This window comes from Diuraphis noxia, unplaced genomic scaffold (genome assembly GCF_037042655.1).
Source record: "Diuraphis noxia isolate RWA-SAM2 unplaced genomic scaffold, SU_Dnox_SAM2 contig0002, whole genome shotgun sequence".
NCBI classification, from domain to species: Eukaryota; Metazoa; Arthropoda; class Insecta; order Hemiptera; family Aphididae; genus Diuraphis; species Diuraphis noxia.
The window spans coordinates 36,801,902-36,829,238 of record NW_028301712.1 but is presented as its reverse complement, the minus strand read 5'-3'; the positions used below and the strand labels follow the sequence as shown (position 1 = coordinate 36,829,238).

The following is a 27,337-nucleotide window of genomic DNA, read 5'->3' as shown; positions in this document are numbered from 1 at the left end:
AATCGTATAATAATATATTATAGTTATTCGTTAGTACCTATATAGAGTAATAAGTATCTAGCTGAATTATAACATTGTTAGATGTAGTCAAGTTATGTTCTATATAACTATAATTTCTTATAAGAAATAAAAATATTTCAACTTAACTGTTAAATCTTAACATATTTTACAGTTATATCACTTATCAACGACTCCACCCTTGAATATTGAAAAGTGTTGAACATATTATTTGCTTTGAACAGTTTGAAAAATGTAAGAGCGTTTCCGGACATTGCATTGGAATGTGATTCTACCGTCGTCTGTCAGCGTTGGTGTCAGCACGTGCCGACTAAAAAAACTAGAGAACGGTATATAGGTACCTATATAATATTGTATCATGCTTTTGGAGTATATCCAAAGCGGTGCAACGTGTCGCCGTGTCGGTGGCGACGGTAACATGTAGAAAGAAATGTATTTTCGAAGAATAATAAAAATTGACATAAATTGGTGCCCGACTAAGGCCTAAGGGGTGGTTTTTTTGGTTCTACTGGCTCTAGTCGGTACGTACTCGTATGATGTGATATATGCAGGTTGATTACTATGATCACGATGTCTTCTCATTTTATAATAATAACATGGTCAGTTTTACCTTCTTTGTTTTCACTATGAAAATTCTATTGCAGAGTTGGTGATAACGATTTTTTTTTGCCACTAAGTCGAATGTTGATATGGTTTATTTAGTTATATTTCTATCAGTATCCTGCAGACTGCAATACACATTAATATTTCTTAAATGAGTTTGTTACGCACAAGCTTAAACTATAAATCGTCAAAGTACATTAAAATGCGTTATTTGCGCTATATATATTACATTATTACAACAATAAATAGTGTATGAATAATAATTAATGTCGTAACTTTCAAGAAAGTAGTATAATTGTTAAAATAAGTGGATATTAGTTGTATACTTTTATTAACACATACACACAATATACATATCACACATATTATGTTGTCATGTTGTTATGTGAACATATACATACACACACACACTCTTATTTATATATATATATATATGTATATATATATAACGAACCTAAGATTGTTCAACTATTTGAAATATATGTACCTATACCTAAATCATATTTTTTAATGTTTTGGAGTTATTATTAACTTTTACCTATATAATGAAAAACAACTGAATAATTTTATAGTATTACACGCGAGTTAGTTGATTATTTTTGGAATGTTAACGATTATATTTGACAAATGATACTAAATAATAAATGGAATAAAATAAAAAAATCCAAATATCCTTCGATAGTTCAGTTCATTGTTTGATTTAAGAAGGAACTCCATACGGTAAAAGTCGAAAAATACAACAAATAAGGTAAGTGAGGTGGTGTGAAAAAGATAATTAACTGGCCAACTGCATATGTGAATGCTGAAGTTTATGTCATGATAATTTCTTTCAATTTTGTCACTGTACCATGTGTACCTATATTAAATATTTTCACGTATTTGAGTAGATAATTTAAAAATAATATTCTCATTTACATGAAACAAACAAATGGTTTATCCGAGCCGGAGCAAACTAACAAAGACGTCTAAAAACAAAAAAAAGTATAGTTTAATATTTTCATCTTAGAGTGTCATTTAAGTTTTATTTTATTTATAGTTTACAGTTATATATAGGTAGATTATTAAAGGTGCATTTAAAATTAAATTTCTTATCGTACACAAATGGACTAAAAGGTGATTTACTATACATTATAATTTATAATATTAAATTATAAACTATTAGTTATATTTTTTAGACTAAACAAATATTCATCATGCTCTAAAACTAAATTTTAGGTTATTGTCCAGTTACTAAATACGATGATTACAATCAATGCCTGATTGATTTGGTTTAGGTAAGCCGCAGAGGTTAAAGTTGGAAAAAATTCCAGAGGGGACTAATGTCTCCATATAGTTTTAAGCGTTCCATATATAATTTTATGTATAATGTCTAATGTATAAAATCCTAATTTGTTAAAGGGGACGCTTTTTAATCACCGACAGAGGTAAGGGGACTGAGTCCTCCTGCGTCCCCCCACTTAACTACGCTTACCGTAAGCGTAGTAAACAGTACTATATACATTATACGTACTACTAGTACTACATCAGTAGGTACTATTGTTGATGCTACAGTGCTGAAAAATAATTTAAATACATTTTTTTTATATTTTGGCAAACATTCTTTTAGAACGTAAATTATTATTAATTTTGTTGAGCAAAATTAGAATTGAAATAGATTCATCATTATGTTTTTATGTATGTATATATTATTATAGTCACTTTTCTGGTGCTTTTGTTAGACGACATGTTATTATGTCCTTGTAATATTCTTTGCAGATTTTTATTTTTTATTTATTAATGAATAATCCATTATGAAGATCTTATTATGATTTGTAAACATGTGTTATAGCATATAAAAACAATTTACTAATGTTTTATTGTTTCGCTTGCTCATTACTAAAAAATTTCAAAGCACTGTCTTGTGGGTTGATGTAAACGCATTTCTTTCATTAATATATTTACATAACATTCTGGTCAAGGTTTGTTTTTAAAATATATTTTTTAGGTATGATAAGACTATTTTTATTCGTCCTTTTGACTCGATTTTTCTGTTAAAATATACTATATTGAATTGGCATAAAAATTCACCTTTTTAAATATATGTTAAAATAACATTCGTTAAAATTATAAAAACAGGGATCTCTTTTCCATATTGCTGAAAATATGTTCTAATTCGATCACTATACTCACTAGATATTTGTTGTTGTGCCAAATCCTAAAAAAACATTGGGAAAACAATACGTTAATTCATGGTTATCCCATCGAACAATATTATGAAGAATTTTATTATTCTAAATATACCCGTTGACTGTTGTGTAGAAATTGGCAAAATATAATAACTATTATATACCTATATAACTATTTATGCAACCATCTAATAATATTGTAACTCACACGGATCATAATTTATAATATATTCAACTGCAAATAATATTAAATAAATAAATAAATCATTGTATTTAATAATTTCTCGTAAATTCCAAGAGAATTTTAACTTTTTAAATATTCCTAAAAATATAGTATACCAATTTCTGATTTCTTAAGTAGAATTATATATTTTTCACTTTAAATCTAAGTAGAATAACCTATAGCAGTGGCGTAACTAGCTAGGAGGAAAATAATTTACGAACCGAAATCAAAACCCCGAGCCCCCTCCACCCCAGTTTAAATATATATTTTTATTCTATGTACCTATACTTAATATTGTTTGTTCTTATAAAAGCCTGAGAAATTCATTTTATGGTTTAGAAATAAACTGTAGTCTGTAAATAATAAGGCCATAAGGTTGTATAGATACTCAAATGTATAAATAATATCAAGTACATAAGAGTTCATTAATAATAATGATATACCTACCTAATGGTTAATATCACTTAGACTTAAGTTGTTGAGATAAATGTTAATTTTTTTAAATATTTTTTTTACTTTGCATCTAATAGATCAATAGATGCATCATCTTCTTAATAAATTTTAAGTTATTTGTTTGTGTTTTGAATGTGATTGCAACTAGAATTATCATATTGTGATTTTTGTCAAAATGTATTTTAAACAGAGCGTTATAGATGCTCCTCCCCTTTCAAACATCAATTGTAGTGAACGAAATGTTTTAAAATTGAAATCATTGTTTTCTGATTTATTTAAAAAATCTTATTTTCAATATTTATTTTTAAATCTTTTATTTAAATTATTTGCATTACTATAATAATATAGATACAATAGTAAGCTATAAACTATTATATTTATAATAGATTCATTAGCAGCGAAATTAAAATTTTTTCCAATAATTCTTTTGGTTATTCTTCTTACAGATATTTCAATATTATTAAAGATATTAATATTATCTATCAGCACTAATTAATTAACATTTGACATTATTTATATAAGGAAAATTATTTGTATTATCATGCAAATGTTATGTATTCATATATATGTATATCAATAATGGAAAAGTTAAAAAATATGTGACACAAATAGAATACTGTCCTTAAATGGATTGAACTGACTAAATCACATATGCAACTAATAAAATTTGTTGTCACAGTAGGTAGTAGTTGGCATGCAAATAAAGTGTTCTCCGATTAATTTATACTTTGACATCTTGACAGTTTAGCTTCACAAAGAATTCAAAATGGCGCTCTGCCAATGACATTCTGTTTTCGTTTTTTTCTTTCAATTTTGTCTTGCAGATGACATTAGATGTCCATAATTCATACCTTACTGTTATTGATATAAAAACACAATATTACGTATTATAAACGTAATTTTTACTGGTTTATTATTTTTTATTTATTAGATCCTAAGGAGCAACGATATACGTGTTTTTTTCATGTCTGTACATTTTTTTCTATAAGAAAAAAGTTAGGACTACTTTTCAGCGGTTAAATTAGAAAATCAAAGTTTTCATAAGTGTTGGGAAAAACAAAACAAAAATCATGAAAAAATCAGCTTTTGACTAAAATGTATAAAGTTTTTATTTGTTTAACTATATTTTAGGCCTTTATTGACTCGTTTTGGGCTTTTTTTTAAAGAAATTTTCATGTTTCAAGTTTTTTTTATAGTAATGCCAATAAAAAAATTTGGGTAGGTCAAAAAGATTGAAAATGTTATTCAAGGTTCTTCATAAGTTTTTATGATAACAATTACAAAAACATTAAAGATGCATGAGCACCGTTTTCTTCTATAAACATTTAAAATTTAAAATTTAATAAAATTCGTAGAAATTTCGTTACTTAACAAATCATTCTGTAGTTACAAATTATTCAATTTTTATAGATAGTTAAGGATTAAACATTTTAAACAAAGTATCTTGTTACCAGGCTTATGTCACTACACTGTCATAAAAAAATTCTAAACAAATATAAATAATGTACGACCTGCACTCAGTTTTTTTCAGATTTGGATGAAATTAGATAGATATATAAATGAACATATTAACAGTCTAGTTGGGTATTTTTTTTTTTTTGATAATAATTACTAATTAGTATTAATATACTACAGACTGACTGACAGACTCTCCGCTCAGAAATTGTTTTTTGTATATAATGATAATTGATAATATATTATTAATTATACCTATATCATTAAAGGTCTGAAGCACTTTGATTTAACATTATAGTCATTAACTCATAACGAGTCATAACAGCGACCCACTTGTAAATTGTACCAATAAGGCTATGAAGAACAAAGATGAAAGAATCTTTATTTTTCGGGGTGTCACCTAACCGTTCTAACTTACTATACCAATATACCTATACAGCAGAGCGGTACCCAGTGTATCAACCTTTTTAGTTTTTAAAATCCTATATATAATTGAGTATTTCTATAAATATTTTACAAATTTAGATATTTTATTACTTATATATGTTATACTTATTAGATTAGCTAGGATATTAGGTAAGTAGTACTTACTAAGTACCTGCTATGTTAGGTTAGGTTAGATAGGTACTGCCGTCTGCCACACTGGCGTCCGCAGACAAATGCATTTCAAGAAACAAAAAACTAAGAAATTTAGAAAATTTTGTAGGTAAGAATACACTAAAAACTGCAGCCTGTAATCTCCGGACCGTTAAACCAATAAAACTAAACCTAATAATTAGGTAGTTCATTACAGAACTCACAAAGAAGAGTACCAGTTTATGAAATATCAAAAAATGTATAAAAAATTTCTACTAGGGTTAAATTGATGAAAAAAAAAATGATATATACAGAATGCTAACAATTAATTGTAATATCCATGCATAAGTAAAATGTATTAATATTTTGTTAATTATCATTTTAATTTTTGCCTTAAGAGGACGCCACACCCGCATGTGTTGTCTCCATCGTACAAGTGCGTAGCATAGCAAATTTTACGCTCAGCAGATCACGATTATCTTCGTTAGTTTAAAATTTAGAGTGAATTGACTTATTATAAAAATTAAATGCATGATTATTACCGAGGGCATCTCATAGGCTTTTTATTATATTTTAATTTTAAACTGAGTTATGACTATTCTATCTAAAGTATCTAAAAATACTCATAACTCGACTTAAAATTAAAATATAATAAAAAGCCTATGAGATGCACTCGGTAATAATCTTGCCTTTAATTTTTATAATAGGTCAATTCACTCTAAATTTTAAATTAACGGAGATAAACGTGATCTGCTGAGCGTAAAATTTGCTAAGCTACGCACTTGTACGACGGAAACAACAATGCGGGTGTGGCGTCCTCTTAAATAACTATCAAATGCCAAATTTCGAACAACGTCAGGATGGCCGAGCGGTCTAAGGCGCCAGACTCAAGGTTTCCCCTTGTTCGTCATTGCGATGGATAGTTGAGCGTTCTGGTCCTCATCTGAGGGCGTGGGTTCGAATCCCACTTCTGACAAAATTTTTGCATTTTTTATAATTTAATTATTTCTTATAAAAATGATTCATCAACACAAACTTTATAATTTCATCAGTCATTAGTTATTATTTTATTACTAATTTCAATTACTTAATTGATTTTCAAAGCATTTTAACGTAATATGTAATTATAAATGTTACATAATGGCACTCATCTTATTGACTATATTATAGAGTATAGGTTAGGTTATATTATATATTTTTATAATTTCATAATACTTGGTATCAGCTGCTAAAAAATTTAATTTAATTTAATTTGTTTTGAGTTATTGATACTTAATATTATATTGTTTGATCTTTCACACATTATATTTTATTAAATATAGTAGATATCACTTATATTTTTATTTCTCATTAAATTATTTTGGAAATAAAATTAAAAACACCAGATTTAAGTGTGAATAAGTACTCAAAAATAGAAGTCATAAAAAATTTATTTTATGTAATAATTTTATATTTTATATTTAACCAAGGGGGGGATCCACTCATAATATCAAAAATTATGTAAGTGTGTGATATTATACTATACATTCAAGACGTGTTCAACCGACATCTTACTTATAAATATCATATATTTAAATAGTTATTTATAATAGTAATTGATTTCACAATATTTAATAGTTTTAAAAATACTTAATAGCATTATACATAATTTAGTGGTTTGCAATTTGTATATAAAAAAAAATAAAGCTATATATTTCATAAAATATGCACTCCCTAATAATAGTCATTTTCATCCCCTGAGCACATGTAGCAGAGTGGCGCAGTGGAAGCGTGCTGGGCCCATAACCCAGAGGTCCGTGGATCGAAACCACGCTCTGCTAACAATTATGCATTTTTTCATTTAAAAAAATATAAATTTTCCTTTATTTATGGTTAATATATCATTGAATTTTCATCAAAAACAAAATTAAATTTGTGATTGCGATACACATATTTAATATTATAAAAACTGTATATTGTACAATGTATATGCGTTTATACGTATTGTATGCCGTGTCACATCGGATAAAATAATTTTCTAGTTTCTACTTTTTTATGCATTGACAAATGGAAAATTATATACATTGTTAAATAATTATTATTGGATACTGATGTACCGATTTATATATTATTATAATTAATATTATACAAATAGGTCACCTGGTCGGTATTTTATTTTATTATACAATATACAATTTATTAATTATTGTAATAAAAATAATTTTAATTTGCAAAAAGTGTTGACGGTAAAATTAAACAATTATAAGTTATAAGTTATATTAACTGGAAACTAAAATAGAACAAATTATTTATTTAAAATTTATTATCAAAATTATAACTTAAATTTATATAATGGTGTTCACACTTCTATACCAACAGCTATAATCCGTAGACAGAGCACCAGTTGCTTAAATAATTTTAAAAAAAATCAATTAATGAGTGTCATAGTGTTATTACTGGATGACTTCTCACATCAAGTATAGCCGTTAATATTAATTTACTATTTTAATTGTGTAAGCGACTATTAAAATTAATTTATATGTATACTCTTATCACATAACCCTATTGTGCCCCTATAATCCTAAGGTATAGATTGCTTATGCCAAATAAAGAAAAAATAAATTATGTAAGCAATGTTACTAGGATATACAAATTGACTTAGTAAAAGCTGGTCAATACACGACACATAACATTTAAGCAATAAGCTGCGTAAAAATTATGATTTATATATTATTAATACAAACTACTGACAGTTATTTAATTTTTTATACAAAATAAAAATGTATTTAAAATGCCATAATAGTACAACATGTGCAAATAAATAAAAGTTTAAATAATTATTTCCAACAACCCACCAATTTTACTAATTTTTATGATCAAATAAATAATAATTCTGTTTTTAAATGCATTTTTATTTTGTATGAAAATTTAGATAACTGTCAGTAGTTTGTTTTAATAATATATAATTATAATTTTTACGCAGCTTATCGTTTAAATGTTGTGTCGTGTATATTGATCAGCATTTACTGAGTACAAACAGTAAAACCTAGCATTAACTAGTAAAACCTAGTTACCTAAGTTTACCTTATGATCGGGCATTTATGGTAACATATACATGACCAAAGTATACACTCTTCATTAGCAGAGTGGCGCAGTGGAAGCGTGCTGGGCCCATAACCCAGAGGTCCGTGGATCGAAACCATGCTCTGCTAAATATTATTTTATAAATAAGTAAAGAAGTTCAACGATGCTTAGATTTTGATAGTTATAAGTAATAACACAATTTAAATGTGTTTTTTTTTTAAATTTAGTCTCTGACATACTCTTTATTTTTGATTATTATAAACCATTTTAAATTTTAAGTAAAACGTAATAGATGATATAAATTATATGCTATAATAATGCAATATACCTAGAACCTAGAAGGCTAGGTTTGTTAATTCTATACTATTAGGGTAGACAATTGTGGAGAAAATTATTTTATTTTAACACTATAGTTATTATTATGAATTCTATGAGTTAATCTGTACAATATTACATTTACAATGTGGTAATTATTAACTATAGGTATATAACCTTTACCAGCTTTTAGGATCCACTATATAGGTATACCAAAACCTACCGCATTTTTTTTTTTTTTTTTTTGAGCGGAGAACAAGAATTGTATATTCGGTATATATGCTTACTTTTTTTTAGATTTTGAACAGATCGATGAATGTATTGATTTTACAATAATGTGTGTTATTTGCTTAATTATTTTTATCTGTGTAAATGTCAAATGATAAGTAGTCGACATAATGCTTCGATTTACAACTTCAGTAGCTTTCCCGGTAGGAAAGTGTATATAGTTCAATTACACATTTTTTAAATTTAAACTTTGTTATTACAATTAGTGTACAATTATTTAATATGATATATATAGTAGTTGCTTTCAATAAAAAAAAATTGCAATACAATATACAATTAAATTAAAAAGCCTGTATGGTTAAAGAATATTTTTTTGTTGGTTTGAGAATATGTTTATTTTATAGTATCGAAAGAGATATTGGTGGTTAAAATTTTGGTTAAGATATACAAATTATTTAGTTAAAATATTGTAGACTGACAAACAGTATCCGCTCAGAATCGTTTTCGTAATATACAATAATATTATATTATTGAATTAAAATGTAATACCATTCATTACAATGACCCACTTGTAACCTTTACTGTACAGCAGAGCAACATCGACTTACTCGCTTTTTTTTTATTGTGGAACCGCCACGGCACCACAAGAGAACTGAACCGAAACTTCCACCGAAAGCCCGAATTCACTTTCATCAGCTCAGGCTAGTTATAAAAGTTCATAATATGTCATAACTTTCCATGATGGACATTTGAAGTTCATCTATCTTATATACAATTCCTGAGAGTATAACATAGTACAATATTATATGAAGCAAAATGTAATGAATTCCATTTTTATTAAATATTTTTGAGGCTATATTTTTTTGCAAATTTAAGATTATAGCTAAAAACATAAACCTTCAAAAAGGGCTTTTCAGAATAATTGTGGTTATTTTTGCCCTATTTAGTCACAGCAGAGTGGCGCAGTGGAAGCGTGCTGGGCCCATAACCCAGAGGTCCGTGGATCGAAACCACGCTCTGCTAAACACAATTTTTTGTAGATAGGTAAAGTAGGTATCCTACGAGGCTAGCAAATTGAATTTATGTGGAAAATACAAAATTGAAATTTTTTAAATTTTTTCGATGACATTCTCATACTTAATTTTTGATTATTATTTAGTATTAATATTTTCAAGACGTTTAATGATATGGATTTGTATTGCAGTAGTTAGCCATGAAAATAATTTAAGTGCTGGTAGGTACCCACAATATTCTTTTTACTGTGTCGTCACTTATTATGGCATATCTGCAGATAATTTAATACAAGAGACACTTAAATTCTTTTTCCTAGTTTTTGTAAAACTAAAATATTGATTATTTTTATGACACCATTATTCATTAAAAAAAGTTTTGTGGAAAGACAGTTCCCTGTTACCTTGCCACCTCACTGGCTATACGCTACTGATATAGATAATATTATTGTGTTATATTACCATGCCACCATGGTATTATGGTATACTCTAGTCAACTAAGGATGTCATTAATAATAGTATATTATTAGTGCGGACAATAAGAGTTGTAAACTTAGGTTTTTTATAAATTTAAAAAATCACCCTTTTTCAATATAAATATGGTTATTTCTCCCAAAATTGTCCCGCAGCAGAGTGGCGCAGTGGAAGCGTGCTGGGCCCATAACCCAGAGGTCCGTGGATCGAAACCACGCTCTGCTAAATAATTTTTTTTAATTTATTTTTTCAATATATTTTCAAAAATCTATTCCAGGAATCACAATTTATCCAGTTATTTAAGTATCTATCATATATATTATCATTTATTTTTGATGTTTTTTTTAATTTTATTCTTACTTTAATAGTATTTTCATTTAGTATTTATAAATCATAATGATTGAAATTCTGCGTAATAATATATTTTGCAGAAGCCAGAAATTATACTGCTTAGTGCCTAGGTAGTGTCTAGCCTCTTAACAGTTTCAAGCCCAACCAACATATGATGTATACTTTGTCATGATTGTACCTATATAGAATTAAAAAATGTGATATGACTTATTAAAAATAAATAAAAATACAAACATAAATATTATATATTTTTCAAGTACTTAAAACGTTTTTTGCTTCATATTATGTAATAAAATATATTGAAATATTGTGTCGTAAAAACAATTTAAAAATCTAAATATTTATCAATTATAAAAATATACAATTATATGAGTATTCAACAATTAACAATTACAAGTCTGAGAAAAATAATCAATCATCGATGTTCAATGACCTTTACCCCTGATTTGTTTATACTACATAATATTGTACGTTCAGTGATTATTCTTCTTATTCGCCTTATTGCATAATATTATCACGGGTAACAATGTAACATACTAATATTTTATACACGCCAATTCCTTAAATGTCCAACATCATCTGTTTATACTAAAATGTATAAACGTTTTTTTTTAAATATTGTTCTTTTTAAATTTTGATAGGTACCTGATATATGCAATTTGAATTTCAAACTAGCAATTAATTAGTTACTTGTAACTTACAAATAGTAATAGTTATAAGTATCTATTTAATGTTTAGATAGTCAAAGCAATGGCCAATGGATCAAGGTTTTTCAAAATTGTATTTTAAAAATGTTGTTTTGCCGTGAATTATATAAAAAAATTATTTTTAATATTTTTCAAGGCTATGTGTATTTATAGGAAAATCACCCTCTAGAGAGAAGATTGAGGATTCTCATAATATACGGCGATCAGTGCAACATTTGATTTTCACGCGTGATCTTTACAAATAAATTCTTAACTTGCTTGATTTGTTAATTATCAAGTGTTATGTTATAAGCAGCAGCTAAACAATCATTTCGATATAATATTCACAAAGTATTTATACTCAATTAAATATTAGTGGCAAGCGATGGAATGTTGCTTTTAAATTATTAATTAAATTTAAAATTATAATATCAACTACCCATCGAATATTATTAAAATATTGATAAATTCGTAAAATAGTTCAGCCCCCCTCCTTAACCACCTGGACCTGGTGTTGCAATGTATTCAGGAATTGCAATGTTATTAACTATTTGCCTAAATTCATACGTTAATTGTTTAAAAAAACTTAAATGGTGGCATAGAACTATAACAGTGTTACATCATATGCCGAATGGGAATCTGTTGTAGCCGCGATGATGTTAGTACAACATCGATCATTATCCGGCCGTTTTATTTATTGTTTTAAATATTATAAACAATCATCATTTGCCACTCGGTACAATGAGCAGTCGGCGTAACAACGGTTTTCGGTATTATCACAGGACACGGGGCGTTTCTACTCGGACTAACCTGAATAAGCAGACGCACAACTGCACAAAACGCAGTCGCGAGTCGTAGCGGTGAGCCGTGATTAGTGATTACGATTATTCGCTGATTTTTGATTGCTGGCCAATTTTTCTAAATTAAATACAATAGTATAACATTGAACTCGATATAAACCGTCTGAAAAAGTTTACGATACATGCGATAAATCGGCCGATTGTGTGATACACAGATTTGCCTCAAACACTGTAATCGTTTTATAGTTGTGCAACAATTGGCGAAGGGCGAGTCTTTCGTTGGGGCTTAAAGGTAGATACCTAAAACAGTCATTTAATTACATATAACTACGATTATATTATATTATAATTTATTAATTAATGATTATCAATATTACTTTACGATTTCAGCAACAATCGGTATTTAATATTAATCATATTAATAAGTTTTATATTATCTAATCTAATATCTTTCTTATCGTATTATGTTTTATCACAGTTAAGTGATAAGTCCTAATAAGTCTGTGTGTTTTATACACCCAAATCGCAACCAATGTGAATTTATAAATCACAATATCAGTAATATCACACAATAAAATACTATATTACAATTCATGATAGTATTGAAAAGTTAATACTACGATAAAAATTTAAATTAATTAAATTAAAATAATAATATTTTCATAATTTAATCCCGTGCTACTGGTGCTCCAAGGTCCAGAATTCAGTGTGCCCAGACAAAGAAACGAAAAATTGTAGAACTATATTATGGTTGGTCTTACTTCACTAGAACACGGGATTATAACTTTTTTTTATTTTGAATAATATATAAAACTGACTCCAAAAACATTTAAAAAGTATATTAATATTTATAATTTTATATTACTCGTCAAATGTGTTTTGAATACTATTGAATAGGTAGACGGCAATACTTTTTTTTACTCAATACCGTTTTTGTTTCATTTTAGTTAATAATCTTGTTTTTTATATACATATAATAGTATACCTATGAGAGGAAATCAGAAGATACATACAATAAAAAGTTTGAGTACATAATTCTTAATAACGGACGATTAAGAGGACGCCACACCCGTATTTGTTGTCTCAGTTTTACAAACACGTAACATAGCCAATTTATGCTCAGCAGTTCACATTTTACTTCGTTAGCTTAAAAATTTGAGTGAATAGACCCATTATGAAACTTGATGGTAAGAATATTATCTGTGTTCTGTTAGAAGTATTTTACGATAATTCAGTTTTTAAGTGAGTTATGTGCGTATAATAAATTGTAAAACAAAAATACTCATAACTCACCTAAAAACTGAATTATCGTAAAAATACTTCCAATAAAACGCAGGTAATATTCTTCCCGTCAAGTTTCATAATAGGTTTATTCACTTTAATTTTTAAGCTACCGGATTAAAACGTGATCTGCATGTTGAGCTACATTTACTATGTTACGTGTTTGTAAAACTGAGACAACAAATACGGGTGTGGTGTCCTCTTAAGGGATTATAATTTATAGTGCAGTTTTAGTAAATACTAAACAAAACTACAAAATAAAGATTATTGATAAATTGATATTTAATAAATAATTACATAGTATACAGACTGTATAGTTTAAAAAAAAATAAGGTTTATACTATATACGAACGCATAGTACAAGTGACATGTGTAAGTATATAATATTTTTAAAGAGTATTTACTATTTAGTACATACACTAAAGGCTTCACTAAATGATAAATTGCTAGGTATACCGTTACAGTGTATCCTTTAAAACACCACTTCTTAACTGGTGTGTAGCATCGGTAAAATTGACTGCTATAATATATAGTACATATTATATAATTAGAAAAAAACAATTTTATTTGAAAATAGTATTCTAAAAAAATTTGAATTGATTAGCAGATTTTTATATTTATCGTAAAAAATGTAGGTACTTAAGAGGTAGGTATGATGTAGTTGATGTACCTATTACAGTATATTAATAAACAAAATATAGATTTTAGTTAAATGTTGCTATATACCTAACACATTGTATCAATGTATAATAGTAATTTTATAAATAATATTAGGTACCTACTCTAATAACAATCCGTTTATACCATCTATATAATCACTTTTATTATTTTATTTGGTAGGTGTATAGTGTATTGTGAATTATTAGTTAATAATTTAAATAAATGTAATTTGCTTGTATTAAGTATATACCATTTTAGTGTGTAATATAATGTATATAGGGCGATAATTTTACCTTAAAACACTAATTGCTTAAAAAGTAGGTATTTACATAAAAACAATTTTTTATATATTTTTCAAAACGTTATTATTTTTTTGTAATAATTAGTTTTCTAACTTTTTTTGATAATAATAAACGATTTACCATATTATGTACCTAAATATAAAGATTTATTCTTTTAATATATAAATAATTTATAAATTTCAGAGATAAAATTGATGTTAAAATTATAAGATGGTAGGTGATACTAAGGGGGGCTTGGGAGAGGATTAGCCCCCCTAAATATTTTCATAGGCCCCTCTGATAAAAAAATATTGAATCCCAGGATTTTGTTATTTTTGTGATAAAATTTATTAAATGTAATCATCTATATCTATAATCTCATTATTTATACGAAATAATTATCAAGTTTGAAAATTATTTGTTATTCAGTGTAACTATAGAAAGAGTATAACATGGTTTTTCACATGACTTTGTATTTTCGCCCACAGCTCTATCAGCTAACATTTGAGTCTATCATGAATCGTGATAATATTGTTGTACACTTGTACATGTACAATAAGTTTTACAACACGGTGACCGATGCCAGTAACCTGTTGCCCGAATTATATTACGATAATTTTATCAGAAATCAATCGTGTTATTCTGATTTTATTCATTAACAACCTCTTGGGACGTGTATTTTCTTATTAAAAAGTGAAATATTATTTTAACGCTTATTATAAATAAATATCTTTTTTTTACTGTTTATTAAATTTATTTAATATGGAAATACGTGACATTTTTCACGTTTTAGATGTGTATTGTATTAAAAACAGACAATTTGTATTAAAATTATAGAGTTGAATTTGTATATATGTATTATTAATGTAAATTATGGTGGATAAGAGAGTGCGGGGGCGTAGCCCTCATGGGTCTATGTTATCTTGGTACTTTTAACCCCCCCCTCCAAAAAAAAAAAAAAAAAAATATATATATAAGCTCTAGTTACGCCTACTGGTACATAAGTTAAAATATTTCGTATAGTATTGTAATTAATATTCGACAGTATGAGGGTGGCTATAATCGGAGCAGGAGTTGCTGGTTTGGCTTCAGCTAGAAGGTGCTTGGAAAATGATTTTGAACCCACAATTTATGAAAGGTCGAAAGGAGTGGGTGGAACTTGGGTGTATGATGAACGAACTGGACTCGATGAATTTGGTTTGCCAATCCACACAAGCATGTATAAAAATCTAATGTATGTATTTCTTATTTTTGTTGTTGTTTTGTTTCATGTATATTGTATGAGTACATAAATTTAATTTAATAACTTTGATATACTTATACAACTTTCAGGACGAATTTACCAAAAGAATTAATGGATTTTCCAAACTTTCCTTATACTGGCTTAGACAATGTATCATTTTTGAAATCTTGGCAAGTGCAAGAATATATTGAAAAATTTACTGAACATTTTGGACTTAATAAGCACATTCAAGTAAGGATTTATATACGCTTTTCAGTATACCTACTATAATAAATGTATTTAAGTCTAACTGATACGCTTTTATTCCTATAGTTCTTTACATACCTATAGTAAAAATTATAACTTATAAATTAGAAGCACCTATACAAAAAATGAAATAAACCTGTTGGCTGTTAGTGATTATATATTAAAACATTAGAATTTATGTGTTATTTGTCTATTTGTGTTCAATAAAATTGGGTGTGAGGATATGCTAGTAGGATAGAATACTTAAATTCAGAAGTACTAAAACTGCTTGCCAAGAGGCTATATAGGTATTTTAATTATGTTAAATTACTTTATAATTACCTGTGTTGAACTTTTATTATGCATTAGTACATTTATTTTGTAGCGTAATATTTCATTAAAAATGGCTTACATCGTGATATTCATTATTTATGGTAGTTTTGTAGTTTGGTAACTTCAGTTGAAAAATTAACGAAGAACTGGCAGGTGACAGTTGAAGACTTGATATCAAAAACATCAAAGACTGAATACTATGACGCAGTAATGGTGTGTAATGGACATAACGCTTTGCCTCTTACCCCAGATATTCCTGGGAATAATGATTTTGATGGCATACAAATACACAGTCATGATTATAGGATACCTGAACATTTTACAAATTTGAATGTTCTCATAATTGGTAGTGGTGCTTCTGGCGTTGATATTTGCTCGGATGTATCGAAAGTGGCAAATCAGGTAAATGCAAAAAACTTTTAAAGAATAAATTATGCAATTAAATTAAATATAAAAATAAATCAAACTAATTCCAAGTACAATGCATAAATAATTGCAAAAATTAAATGGTGAATTTTAAGATTAAATGTTATAGTAAAAATGTATTCCATACATTTACGCACCTGTAGTATTCATATTATTTTCATATCTATTAGGGATAGAATCAGTCTGATTTCCTGAGTATTAGTGAAATAATTACAAATGATTGTAAACTTGTAACTGGATATTTTTAACGGGTAAGCCTATTCTTTAATTAAATACTTAGATGTAGCCTAGGTTTATTTTTCGTTAGAATTTAAAAATAAAAAATTGTTTAGAAAGGTTATTTTTAAACAAATGATTCATAGGTATAGGCCCGGGGTTATAGAAGGCCTACCGATACCAACGCGCAAAATGCCGAATCTTGGCGAAAAATCTAATGTATTGTAATTGTTGAGCTAGATTTAAAATAAACAGCTAAAAAAAAAAATTATCAGCATTATTAGATAATATACAGGTTTCATTAAATGACATCGACATCATTATAATTTATTATGTTCCGGGTATAAGATTTTATTATAAGATATTATAAATACTATAATTATAAACTCTACATAAACGTAAAATAGATTATCAATGGAGTTAATAAAAGTCCTTTTCATTAACTACAGTCTAAATTAACTAAATAATATTTTATAAAATCATAGACTATGTTGTTGTACGTCATAAAATTATATGTTATTATGTGATTATATTGTTTAGGTTTATTTCAGTCATCATAAGCCTGAACTAATCGAAAAAGAATTTCCAAAAAATGTTATACATAAACCTGATGTAGAGCTTTTTTCTAAGAAATCTGTTTGTTTTAAAGACAAAACTAAGCAGACTTTGGATGCTATAATTTATTGCACAGGTAAATGCATTTAAAATATTATTTCTAAAGAAATACATGATATACAAATATAATTATGTATCTACATTTAATGACTATAATATAGAAATATACTAAAGCATAATATTTATTAAAAGATAATCATGTTTAAGCTTTACGTATGTATATGAATCAGTCTATTACAAAAATACTCACAGAAGTTAAAAAAAATATACAAAATTAGTTAAGTATTGTCTGAATTTTTTAGGATACAAAATTACATTACCATTTTTGAAACCTAGTTGTGGAATTAATGTTTTGAATGACAAATTGATCACTCCTCTTCATAAAAATATCATCAATATGTATAATCCTACTATGGGTTTCATTGGATATTTGAATATGACTTTTATATTCCGAATATTTGACTTACAGGTACATTTACAATATCAACTATATTTTAATAAATTTTAGTATATTTGGTATTTAGTAAGTATTATATATTTGTTTATATATATTTTAATTTAGTACTATAAATATAAGAACTCTTCCTTGATGAAAAATCTAACAGCACCTATCCAAAAAAAAATTACTCAGTATCCTGGGATGGCCATTAAAAAAAAATCTTATAAGCCAACATAAATGACCATTGGCCATTTGGGCCCTGAATTGCTTCACTTGAATTACTTATATTCGGGTATTCCCCTATTTACGCAATTGAACATTTTTCAGTTTTGCTAGGGCCTATTTATAGTTGTAATATTGTAATATTATAATATATACTACAACGACTATTAATACTTTTATATACTTTCCAGTTAGGTATAGTAGGTAATTATATTTAGGTTCTGAAATACTTAACATCACGTCATATAATAATTTGCTTATTGTAAAAATATTTATACCGATTATTTAATAATTGCCCACCTATTGAAGTGAGATCAACTAGTATAATAGTAGACAATATAAATTCTCATTAAGCTTGTAAAATATCTCATGTTTCTTGAAATAGTTGAGGATATTTAAAAAATGTATTGGAATAAATAAAACATGTTTTAGAGGGATAAACTAGTCATGTTTTAACTACTTTGGAGCACTATACGTCGGATATTGATACTATTATTAATTATACAAATTTCGTGTAGAATTATATTTTTTGACTACATAAACTAAAAAAATAACTCAGTAGTTTTATTTAAACTATTTTAATATATTGTAATTTAATTTCTTAAAATTATAGATACCTAGTTAAATCGATAAGTAATACAAATATAATCATTCATTATCATTAATAATTACTAATAGTATTTTAATCTTTTTTAGGTTCGGTACTATTTAGAATTTCTTCGTAAAAATTGTTCGTCGAGGTTGGATTGTATGATTGCGATGATGTCTCCGGTCAGTACACATTTCTTAGGCGAAAATATGTCAGAGTACTGCAAATCGTTAATATTAGACAAAATTAAAGTTGAACCAATTCCACCTATCTATTTTGAGATATACAATGAATGTCATAAACTTAAAAACAAATATTATAGAACATATCGCTCAATGGTCATAAGGATTGTCGACAATGATGATTATGTAATTGAATTAGATGCAGAAAATGCAAAAACTAAATAAATTACTAACGTAAATATTTATATTTAATTTAATATTATAATCATCCAAATTTTGTGAAAAACCTATAAAAGAAATATTGATAAGCTTATTATTATGTACATATAATATATTGCTCAAATGATATTATTAAAAAAAAATTAAAAATAAATCTATAGTTGAGAATTGTGTGTGATAACTGATAAGTATCCTATTTACTAAATATGGCTGTGAATCTTTGTAGTAGTTTGTTAGTGTAATCACTAATATATAATGTTATATATATATATATATATATATGTTAGCGTTAATGTATGAAATTCCGTAATTCTATAGAATAACTAGTTATTTTATAGAATTACGGGTACTTTCAGTTAATGTATTGAATGAATCCATAAATAAATACTTCAACTAGTTATTCTACATACCAACTAGATATTTTATAAACTAACAATAAGGGTTTAGTTAATGTATTTAAAACTATTATTGAATAAAAGTTATAATTAAATTACAAATTACAAAAAAAATCAAATGTTATAGTATTAAGTCAAACAAGCCTTACAATATTATATAAAATATTAATATTAATTAATTTCACATCAATTTATTAGAATAATTATTAAAATCTTAATCAATTTACAAATTAAAAAATCAAATTTTAGTATAAGTCAAACACACCTTACATTATTATATAAAATATTAATATTAATTTTTTTTTCACGTCAATGTATTTGTATAATTTTTTTTTAAATTTACAATTTATTTATTAGTACAGGAACTTTTTGGGTGGCATTTAGAATTACATAGTAAATTATTTTTTAAACATATGCACCGTTTTGTGGTGCACTTTTGTTGGCATGTACATTTAAAAAACCCTTGTCCATTACCAATTGATTGGGATTCGGATGCTTTTCGAAGGCAAATATCTAGATCTGGAACGTCATTAAGCGTAATAAACTTTTCTGTGCATAAATTAAATTGCGCCAATTGCGGTACATTGTCACACGAATAAGTCTAGTCTATGCCAAATGGTGTGGTTCAATACTATCTCTTATCTTACTATTTTTATTAATAAAACAACAACGGTAACAAATTTTGTATGTTATCTAATCCAGTCCCGGTCATCTACCTAATGATATAAATTTCATACATTAACGAAAACCCAATCGGTATTTTATATATTACCTAGTAAAACCGTGTAATTTATATAATAACGAACATATTTAGGAATTTTATAGAATAACTAGTTATTTAGTACAATAACATATTACATACATTACCGCTAACATATACATATTATTTCAAATATTATTAACAATCGTTAAATTCTTTTACTAAAAGATACAATGAGACAGATCAGTAGCGGATCCAGGGGGGGGGGCGATCGCCCCCCCCGTTCTCTAAAAAACTTCATATCCATATAAAATTTATTGTGTATATTAATTATTACTTTTTGGAAACAGCCTCTATATTTACGTCTATGAAATACTACTGCCCCCCCGTTATTTTTGGCTGGATCCGCCCCTGAGACAGACATACTTATGGACCTAACTAATATTAATCTATAAACTATATGTTATATAACTTGTCTTGTCTAACTTACCTAACCTAACCTATTCATCATTGCTTAATCGAAACCACTGAAGTTATGATGAGTGAAATCTGGTGAGTAGTTTCGTTTTATGATGTAGGGACCTACTGGCAACTGGCCGCTAAGAAAAGATTTTCCAAAATTCTTATTTTAATGAGACCCTCAATAAATCTCAAACAAATATTTTGAGATTCACAGTAAACATTTAATTTTTTTAATTTAAATTATTGCTATTGACTATACTCGGGCAGATTTAGTAAAATAATGGTTGAAATCGTTACTTTTTTGTGCAAATCTCGATTATAGTTTATAGAAACATTGTATCTTGAAACCAAATGCATGTTTGTAGCTTATATATACTCAAAAACTACTCGATTGATTTTTACTAAAATTTAAAAAATTGTTGGTAGGGATATTAGATGAGTTTAAAAAATATACCAAGTACTAAATCTAATCCGTGACTTGTGGTTATATATATATATATATATATATATCCTGTGAGCTAAAACTATGGTATCATGTCTTTACTCCGACGGTATCAACGCCGACGGTATCAACGCCGACGGTATCTACGACGATAGCATCGACGCCGACGGAAAAAATGCCGACGAGTATCTACGCCGATTGTATGTTTTTTTACAAAACGAATGTATTTCCATGGGACTAATTATAAGAATAAAAATTAACTAATATGAAACTGAAAATTATGGAAAATTAATTATGTTATTAAATTTATTTTTTTAAATGACGAATCCCCTATTTACATTTTTCAATATTTACTATATCATCGATGGTTTGCTATAAATTGAAAAGTCCTCCGACCTATGCAAATTAATATTTTATATCAAACATTTTTCATTTTTTTAAATCAGACCTTCGGAAGTGCTTAAATTTTTATTAGGTGTACCTATAGTTATTTCCAGTCCATTAATTGATTTTCAATATTTTGGTTTAAGGAATAAATTACATGTATATATAGGAGTGCGTAATACGCATGATGCAGGTGATTTACGGGAAGTATAAACATATTAATGATCGCATTTACAACACACAAGAATGAATTATACAACTCTTTAAAAATGACACGTTGGAAGAAATCTATAAAATATTGCTTTAAATTACAAATGTATTATTTGAATATTTGATAACATGTGGAGTTGACAACATTCACAATTCACAAATCATAATATATACGGTATCGGTATATGTATACAGGGTGTTTCTGAAATGGTTGAGGTAACTAATACTTAATAGTATATGCGTCAGTGAGATGACCCAATGAAGATTTTTTTGAAATTTCTTTTCAATCTTCTAAATCTGGGTTTATTTATTTTATTTTTAGAACATTATCTTAAATTTGAAAACTAACACTCAAGTTGTATTTTTTGCAAAATTCTCATACAAATCGAGGTGTCACATCATTTTCACGCTTGTTGCGCGTTTTTTACTCTCGAATCGCTGACTAAAAAAAAATGGTGTGACACATCGATTCGTATGAGAAAACTATAAGGTATAAATATTGGTGATAGTTATTTGTTGTCATTTGCCATAAGTACAAAATGAAATGTTTATCTTATCGAGTCAAAATAATTATGTTAGGTACTGCGATATCCAAAAACTGGAATTTCAGTATATATAGGAACATAAATAATTAGTTTAATTTATCTCTAACTTATGACTTATGACATTTCGGATACAAGTTACCGTATTTTATTACCTGTACATCTAAAACACATACCTAACTCAAATCCTATAATTATTTACAACTCTGCCGGCACTAGTTTTGTTATTATTTGATCATTTTTATTAGTTGAAAATGTATAAAATAATGCACTAATTAATCATGTATGTTATATGAAAATAAATAACTATCACCAATATTTACCTTGTAGTTTTCTCATACGAATTGACGTGTCACAGTCCGCTGTCACACCATTCTTTTTTTAGCCGGCGATTTAAGCGTGAAAAACGCGTGACAAGCGTAAAAATGATGTGGCACCTCGATTCGTATAAGAATTTTGCAAAAAAATACAACTTTAGTGTTAATTTTCACATTTAAGATAATTTTCTAAAAATAAGACGAATATACCCAAATTTTTAAGATTAAAAAAAAATTTCAAAAAAATCTTCATCGGGTCATCACTCTGACGCAGGGTATTACTAGTATACTAGTAACTAGTTACTAGGGTAGACATTTCAAATTTATATAAAACTACAAAACAAATTATTTTTTTAAATTTTTAAATCAACCTAAGGTTGTCACACATTATAAATCGTATTACCTATTATTATTATTTATTGCAATTCAGAAATTATAAATATTTAAAAGTTATAAAACAAATTATTAATTTTCAAATTTTTAAATCAGTCTAAGGTTAATCTAAGGTCATCACATATTATAAATTGTATTATTATAATTTATTACAATTCAGAAATTATAAATATTGAAAAAATTACAAAATAAATTATTAGAAACCTATTAATTATTTATATTTAAATTAGTATTGTGCATTTAATAAATAAGTAAATTTTTTTGAAAGTCAGAAAGTTGTATTTGTAAGAAATTTTTTATAAGAATACCTGGATTCAACACTGATTTTATAAGCTACACACTAATCCAATAGCCAATATTATCCTATTGCAATTTCTTACCAGAATTTCTTATCATATAGACTCTGTAACATAGGTGATGTTTATTAAATAAATAACGTTTACACGCCTATTACATTCACTAGATATCTTGATACTATTTCTGTATTACAGCGTCATATTTTATATACCTGTGTAGTGTTGTATATAAGTATATTTTGATGAATAAAGAAGATATGCTTGTTGTCCTCTTGTGTACGACGTTACTGACGATGGCACTGACTGCTGTTGCCATGCCCGTAGCGTACGCAATCGATAGATTTCCGTCGATCGCTGGTCCAATCTTTCGGACTCAACCGGCGCCTAACCCTGCGCCCAGTCCCTCTGAAGTTTATATCGCGGTCACAGAAACTGAATTGATACCGCAGCCTACTCTCTGTCACTCTAACGACCAGACCTCTGTCGACGAGATTGATGAAAGCATTCTGTTGTGTAATCCAACGAGCTCACCGCAGCAGCAGCTACATAGTACGTTGTCAATAAATGGCGAGAGCCTTCCGCAGAAGATACAGCCGGAAGATTCGAACGAGACTTCAGAAAGCACCGACACGTACGCTCAGTGAGTTATGATTTTCCAATAATTATAGGTATACCTCAGCCCGTTATCCTTATGACCTTATATTATTAATGATAAACACAGTTAATATGAGTTTTCATTATTATCGGTAACAATATAATATATTGCAGTGATAACCCTGTAGCTTAATACAGAGTACTGTATATAGCTTTAAATACTAATTTAATTGCGATTTATTTTGGTATAGATAACGATTCAAATTAATTGTAGAGTTTATGATGATTATATTTATATACACGATTCTATATGAATTTTAATAATACCTTACATTCTCTAGCTGATCACCTCAAACTGCTCAAACCTCAAACTACACACTAATACACCACAATAGATAGTATAGCTATTCCTATTACCTATGTGGCTATGACGCTATGTATACATTATTTATTTATTGTACATGCTTATTCTTTTTTGATTACTTTCTCTAAGAAGATGTGTTTCGATTTTATATTTGCTGAAGTATCCGTTTTAAACGTTTTAGTGTGGACAGGTTATATAAGAATTAATACATATTAGTCGTAGATAATTAAGTGCTTAATTGCGTAGGAAAGGGGGAGTAAATACACACCACCTTCTCTGCTCACAAATTTGACCGCTGCAGGTAATAGCCAATCTGTAGCCCATTGGGCACTGGCCACGAATCAAAATTTCGACAAATGTAATGTATTATATACTTTATACAGCCGAGTCACGATAAGCCGATAACTCGAAAAACTTGACATCTCGAATTTTGTTTTTTATTCACTTAGAAATTCTTATTGCTCTCAACTAATTAGATATCTCAAAATTGAATCTCACCTGAAACGAATTTTCATACACCGTCCACTTGGAGTTATCGAGACTCGACTATATTAGTATAGTATGAGTATGTAGGTATGACGTTAAGAATCATAATAATATAATATGTTCACATGTTGTGTTGTAATAATCATAGGTTAGGTTATAATAGGTAACCTATATTTTAATATTTTGTAAAATTGCAGGTATTGTGACCAAGATGGTGAAGATGTTGAAGATGACTACATTCCGTTTTTCTGTTGTATACCGATAATCTTGTTAATAATGTTAATATTGTTGGGAACTTTGAATCTTCAATATTGTTGTCCAATAATGAAAAAAAACTCCATGCATTCAATATGTTCGCAGACGAGCAACTTCCAACAAGACTGAAAAATAAATAAGAGTAAACTGAAATACACGAAAATTTAGATGTGATCTCCATCCCTTTGGGTATGCAATTTTCGTATACTTTAGTGTACCCCTATTTATTTTTTAGTCTTGTCAACCTATCAATCTTGATAATTTTGTTAATAATGATATTAATATTAGTGGGGCATTTGATTCTTCAATAATTTTGTTCATTGAGAATGAAAAAGACTTTCTGGATACAAAATGTTTACAAATGAGTAACTCTGAATATAATACAAGACTGAAAAAAGTTTCCGCGGAAACAGTGCATGTGTTCAATGTTTTCTGTTCACAAACGAGCAACTTCCCCAATGTAATGGGAAATATTATACTCTCCATGAAAAAATAATCATTCTTCGAATAAATTAACTGTCTGATTATCGATAATTATTTCACTAATTATTTTAACTGTTTTTAAAAATGATTGACACCTCAAAACTCAAATATTGAAAAAAAAATGTTTAATAAAAAAGGTGCCATTCATAATTCGAAAAAATAAGGGTAGATTAAAATGTATGAACATTTATTTGTGTTTCTCCATCTTTTTAGGTATCTATTAATTTTTGTATATTTCATGGTGTATTAGGTATCCCTATTTTTTCGAATTATTTTTACAGAATTTCAGTTAACATTTGAGTCTAATAAGGTGTCAATCGTATTGAAAAAACGGTACAAATAATAAGTGGAGTTATTATCAATAATGAGACAATAAATTGATTCGAAAAACGATTATTTTTCATGGTGAGTATAATATTTTGCATTTCATTGGAGAAATTGCTCGTTTGTGAACATTTGTTTCCAAATAGCCTTTTCCATTCCCAATATATAAAAATAATTAAGATTCAAATGCCCCACATATGGCCTATAGGTAATACTATTAACAAAACTAATCAAGGTGATCATATAAAAAAACGAGAAGAGTTGTGTTGCGGCAAAGAATATTTGTCCTAAAACACAATTGATAAGAAGACAATGTTATGAATGAAAAAATATTCTGAATTATGGAGTTTATTAATAAAAAATGTTTATTTACAATGTTAAACCATTAAATGCATTTTTTAATTTTGTTGAAAAGATAGATATCTCCAGCGGCGTCAGCTTAGTTCTTACAGTGTTTCTCTTTATGATTACAATATGAAACTGATTTTAGACAAAAATATTTCTACATACAATTATTATTTGGGACATAATCACATAATATTATAAAAAATAAGTACCCGTATTTTGAAATAACAAAACTTAATTAAAATATTTAAAACTTATCTTGATTACTTTGTTATTATATCTATTTGTCTAACTTAACTACCTAAAATGCTTGAAAATGTCTACCACTTGCGTATGCTTGAGATTGTATTACGTGTAAAGGGAGTAGTTATAATAAGTTATGAAATATTTGTTGATTTGTTGTAACATCTTTAATGAATATAGTGGGATGACGGATGACAGAGGGAAGTATATTATAGCTATGTAGTTAAGCGATGAATCTGAATATTCCTAAATATAATATATTGTAATGAATATCTAACTTAAATAAATATTAAATTTGAAAGAAACGATAAATCTTTCAAAATCAGTATTATTCAGATTATCTAAAATCAAGCAATTTTCGTTTAAAATCTGATTGGTACGAAAAGTTAACTTAAATAATTAATACCTAATATCTAATAAGCAATGATTTTAGAAGTGTTCAGTGTTGATTGTATTCTCATTTATATTATAATATGAAGATATAAATATTTCTATTTAATTTTTCTTTATGTCGCTTTTAGGTCAAGATTGTTTGATGTTTCAATTTCAATACATTTTTTTTTTTTTATATTTATTTATATACCCTCGGCGACATGAGGAATTGGGCTTACAGAAAGAAGAAAGTAAATTACATATATTGTATACTAAATCTAGTGTTAACTAAAAATAAATAGTATTATTTACGAATATACTTTGTTTAGATGCTATTATAACTCTAAGTAAGTTAGTAAGTAGTAAGTACTTGCCAATT

The 27,337-nt window shown here is 27.3% G+C and overlaps 2 protein-coding genes and 5 non-coding genes across 9 annotated transcripts; all 7 read left to right on the top strand.

The window, feature by feature from the left end:
- The first annotated feature begins 6,347 nt into the window (after window positions 1-6,347).
- TRNAL-CAA (transfer RNA leucine (anticodon CAA)) lies at window positions 6,348-6,469 on the top strand. Its single transcript has 2 exons — window positions 6,348-6,385; window positions 6,424-6,469. It is a non-coding gene; the product is annotated as a tRNA-Leu (tRNA).
- Window positions 6,470-7,241: 772 nt separating this feature from the next.
- Window positions 7,242-7,313, top strand: TRNAM-CAU (transfer RNA methionine (anticodon CAU)). Its single transcript has one exon. It is a non-coding gene; the product is annotated as a tRNA-Met (tRNA).
- Window positions 7,314-8,612: 1,299 nt separating this feature from the next.
- Window positions 8,613-8,684, top strand: TRNAM-CAU (transfer RNA methionine (anticodon CAU)). The gene has a single exon. It is a non-coding gene; the product is annotated as a tRNA-Met (tRNA).
- A 1,366-nt stretch (window positions 8,685-10,050) lies between these two features.
- On the top strand, window positions 10,051-10,122 carry TRNAM-CAU (transfer RNA methionine (anticodon CAU)). The gene has a single exon. It is a non-coding gene; the product is annotated as a tRNA-Met (tRNA).
- Window positions 10,123-10,736: 614 nt separating this feature from the next.
- On the top strand, window positions 10,737-10,808 carry TRNAM-CAU (transfer RNA methionine (anticodon CAU)). The gene has a single exon. It is a non-coding gene; the product is annotated as a tRNA-Met (tRNA).
- Window positions 10,809-12,340: 1,532 nt separating this feature from the next.
- On the top strand, window positions 12,341-19,519 carry LOC107161547 (senecionine N-oxygenase-like). 2 transcript variants are annotated; one of them, XM_089219537.1, is made up of 7 exons: window positions 12,346-12,712; window positions 15,688-15,876; window positions 15,975-16,116; window positions 16,549-16,845; window positions 17,626-17,776; window positions 18,003-18,169; window positions 19,058-19,519. In XM_089219537.1, exons 2-7 carry the CDS (start codon window positions 15,689-15,691, stop codon window positions 19,355-19,357), a joined length of 1,245 nt encoding a protein of 414 aa, XP_089075663.1. In that variant the 5' UTR covers window positions 12,346-12,712; window position 15,688; the 3' UTR covers window positions 19,358-19,519. The 2 variants fall into 2 exon arrangements, with proteins under 2 accessions (XP_089075664.1, XP_089075663.1); XM_089219538.1 differs by lacking the exon at window positions 15,688-15,876 and having other exon boundaries at window positions 12,341-12,712.
- A 3,986-nt stretch (window positions 19,520-23,505) lies between these two features.
- Window positions 23,506-27,192, top strand: LOC107161562 (uncharacterized). Of its 2 annotated transcripts, XR_016190271.1 has the most exons (3): window positions 23,506-24,132; window positions 25,134-25,380; window positions 27,108-27,192. XR_016190271.1 is itself a non-coding variant. In XM_015508015.2 (2 exons), the coding sequence occupies exons 1-2, from the start codon at window positions 23,735-23,737 to the stop codon at window positions 25,318-25,320; spliced, it is 585 nt and encodes a 194-aa protein (XP_015363501.2). In that variant the 5' UTR covers window positions 23,506-23,734; the 3' UTR covers window positions 25,321-26,388. The 2 variants fall into 2 exon arrangements, 1 of the variants encoding a protein (XP_015363501.2); XM_015508015.2 differs by lacking the exon at window positions 27,108-27,192 and having other exon boundaries at window positions 25,134-26,388.
- The last annotated feature ends 145 nt before the right edge of the window (window positions 27,193-27,337 follow it).

Coding starts and splice junctions, on each gene's coding strand:
- LOC107161562 (XM_015508015.2), top strand. CDS start 23,735: ATGAATAAAGAAGATATGCTTGTTGTCCTCTTGTGTACGACGTTACTG. Junction 24,133..25,133: donor AGCACCGACACGTACGCTCA/GTGAGTTATGAT, acceptor GTAAAATTGCAG/GTATTGTGACCAAGATGGTG.
- LOC107161547 (XM_089219537.1), top strand. CDS start 15,689: ATGAGGGTGGCTATAATCGGAGCAGGAGTTGCTGGTTTGGCTTCAGCT. Junction 15,877..15,974: donor AGCATGTATAAAAATCTAAT/GTATGTATTTCT, acceptor TACAACTTTCAG/GACGAATTTACCAAAAGAAT. Junction 16,117..16,548: donor GACTTAATAAGCACATTCAA/GTAAGGATTTAT, acceptor TATTTATGGTAG/TTTTGTAGTTTGGTAACTTC.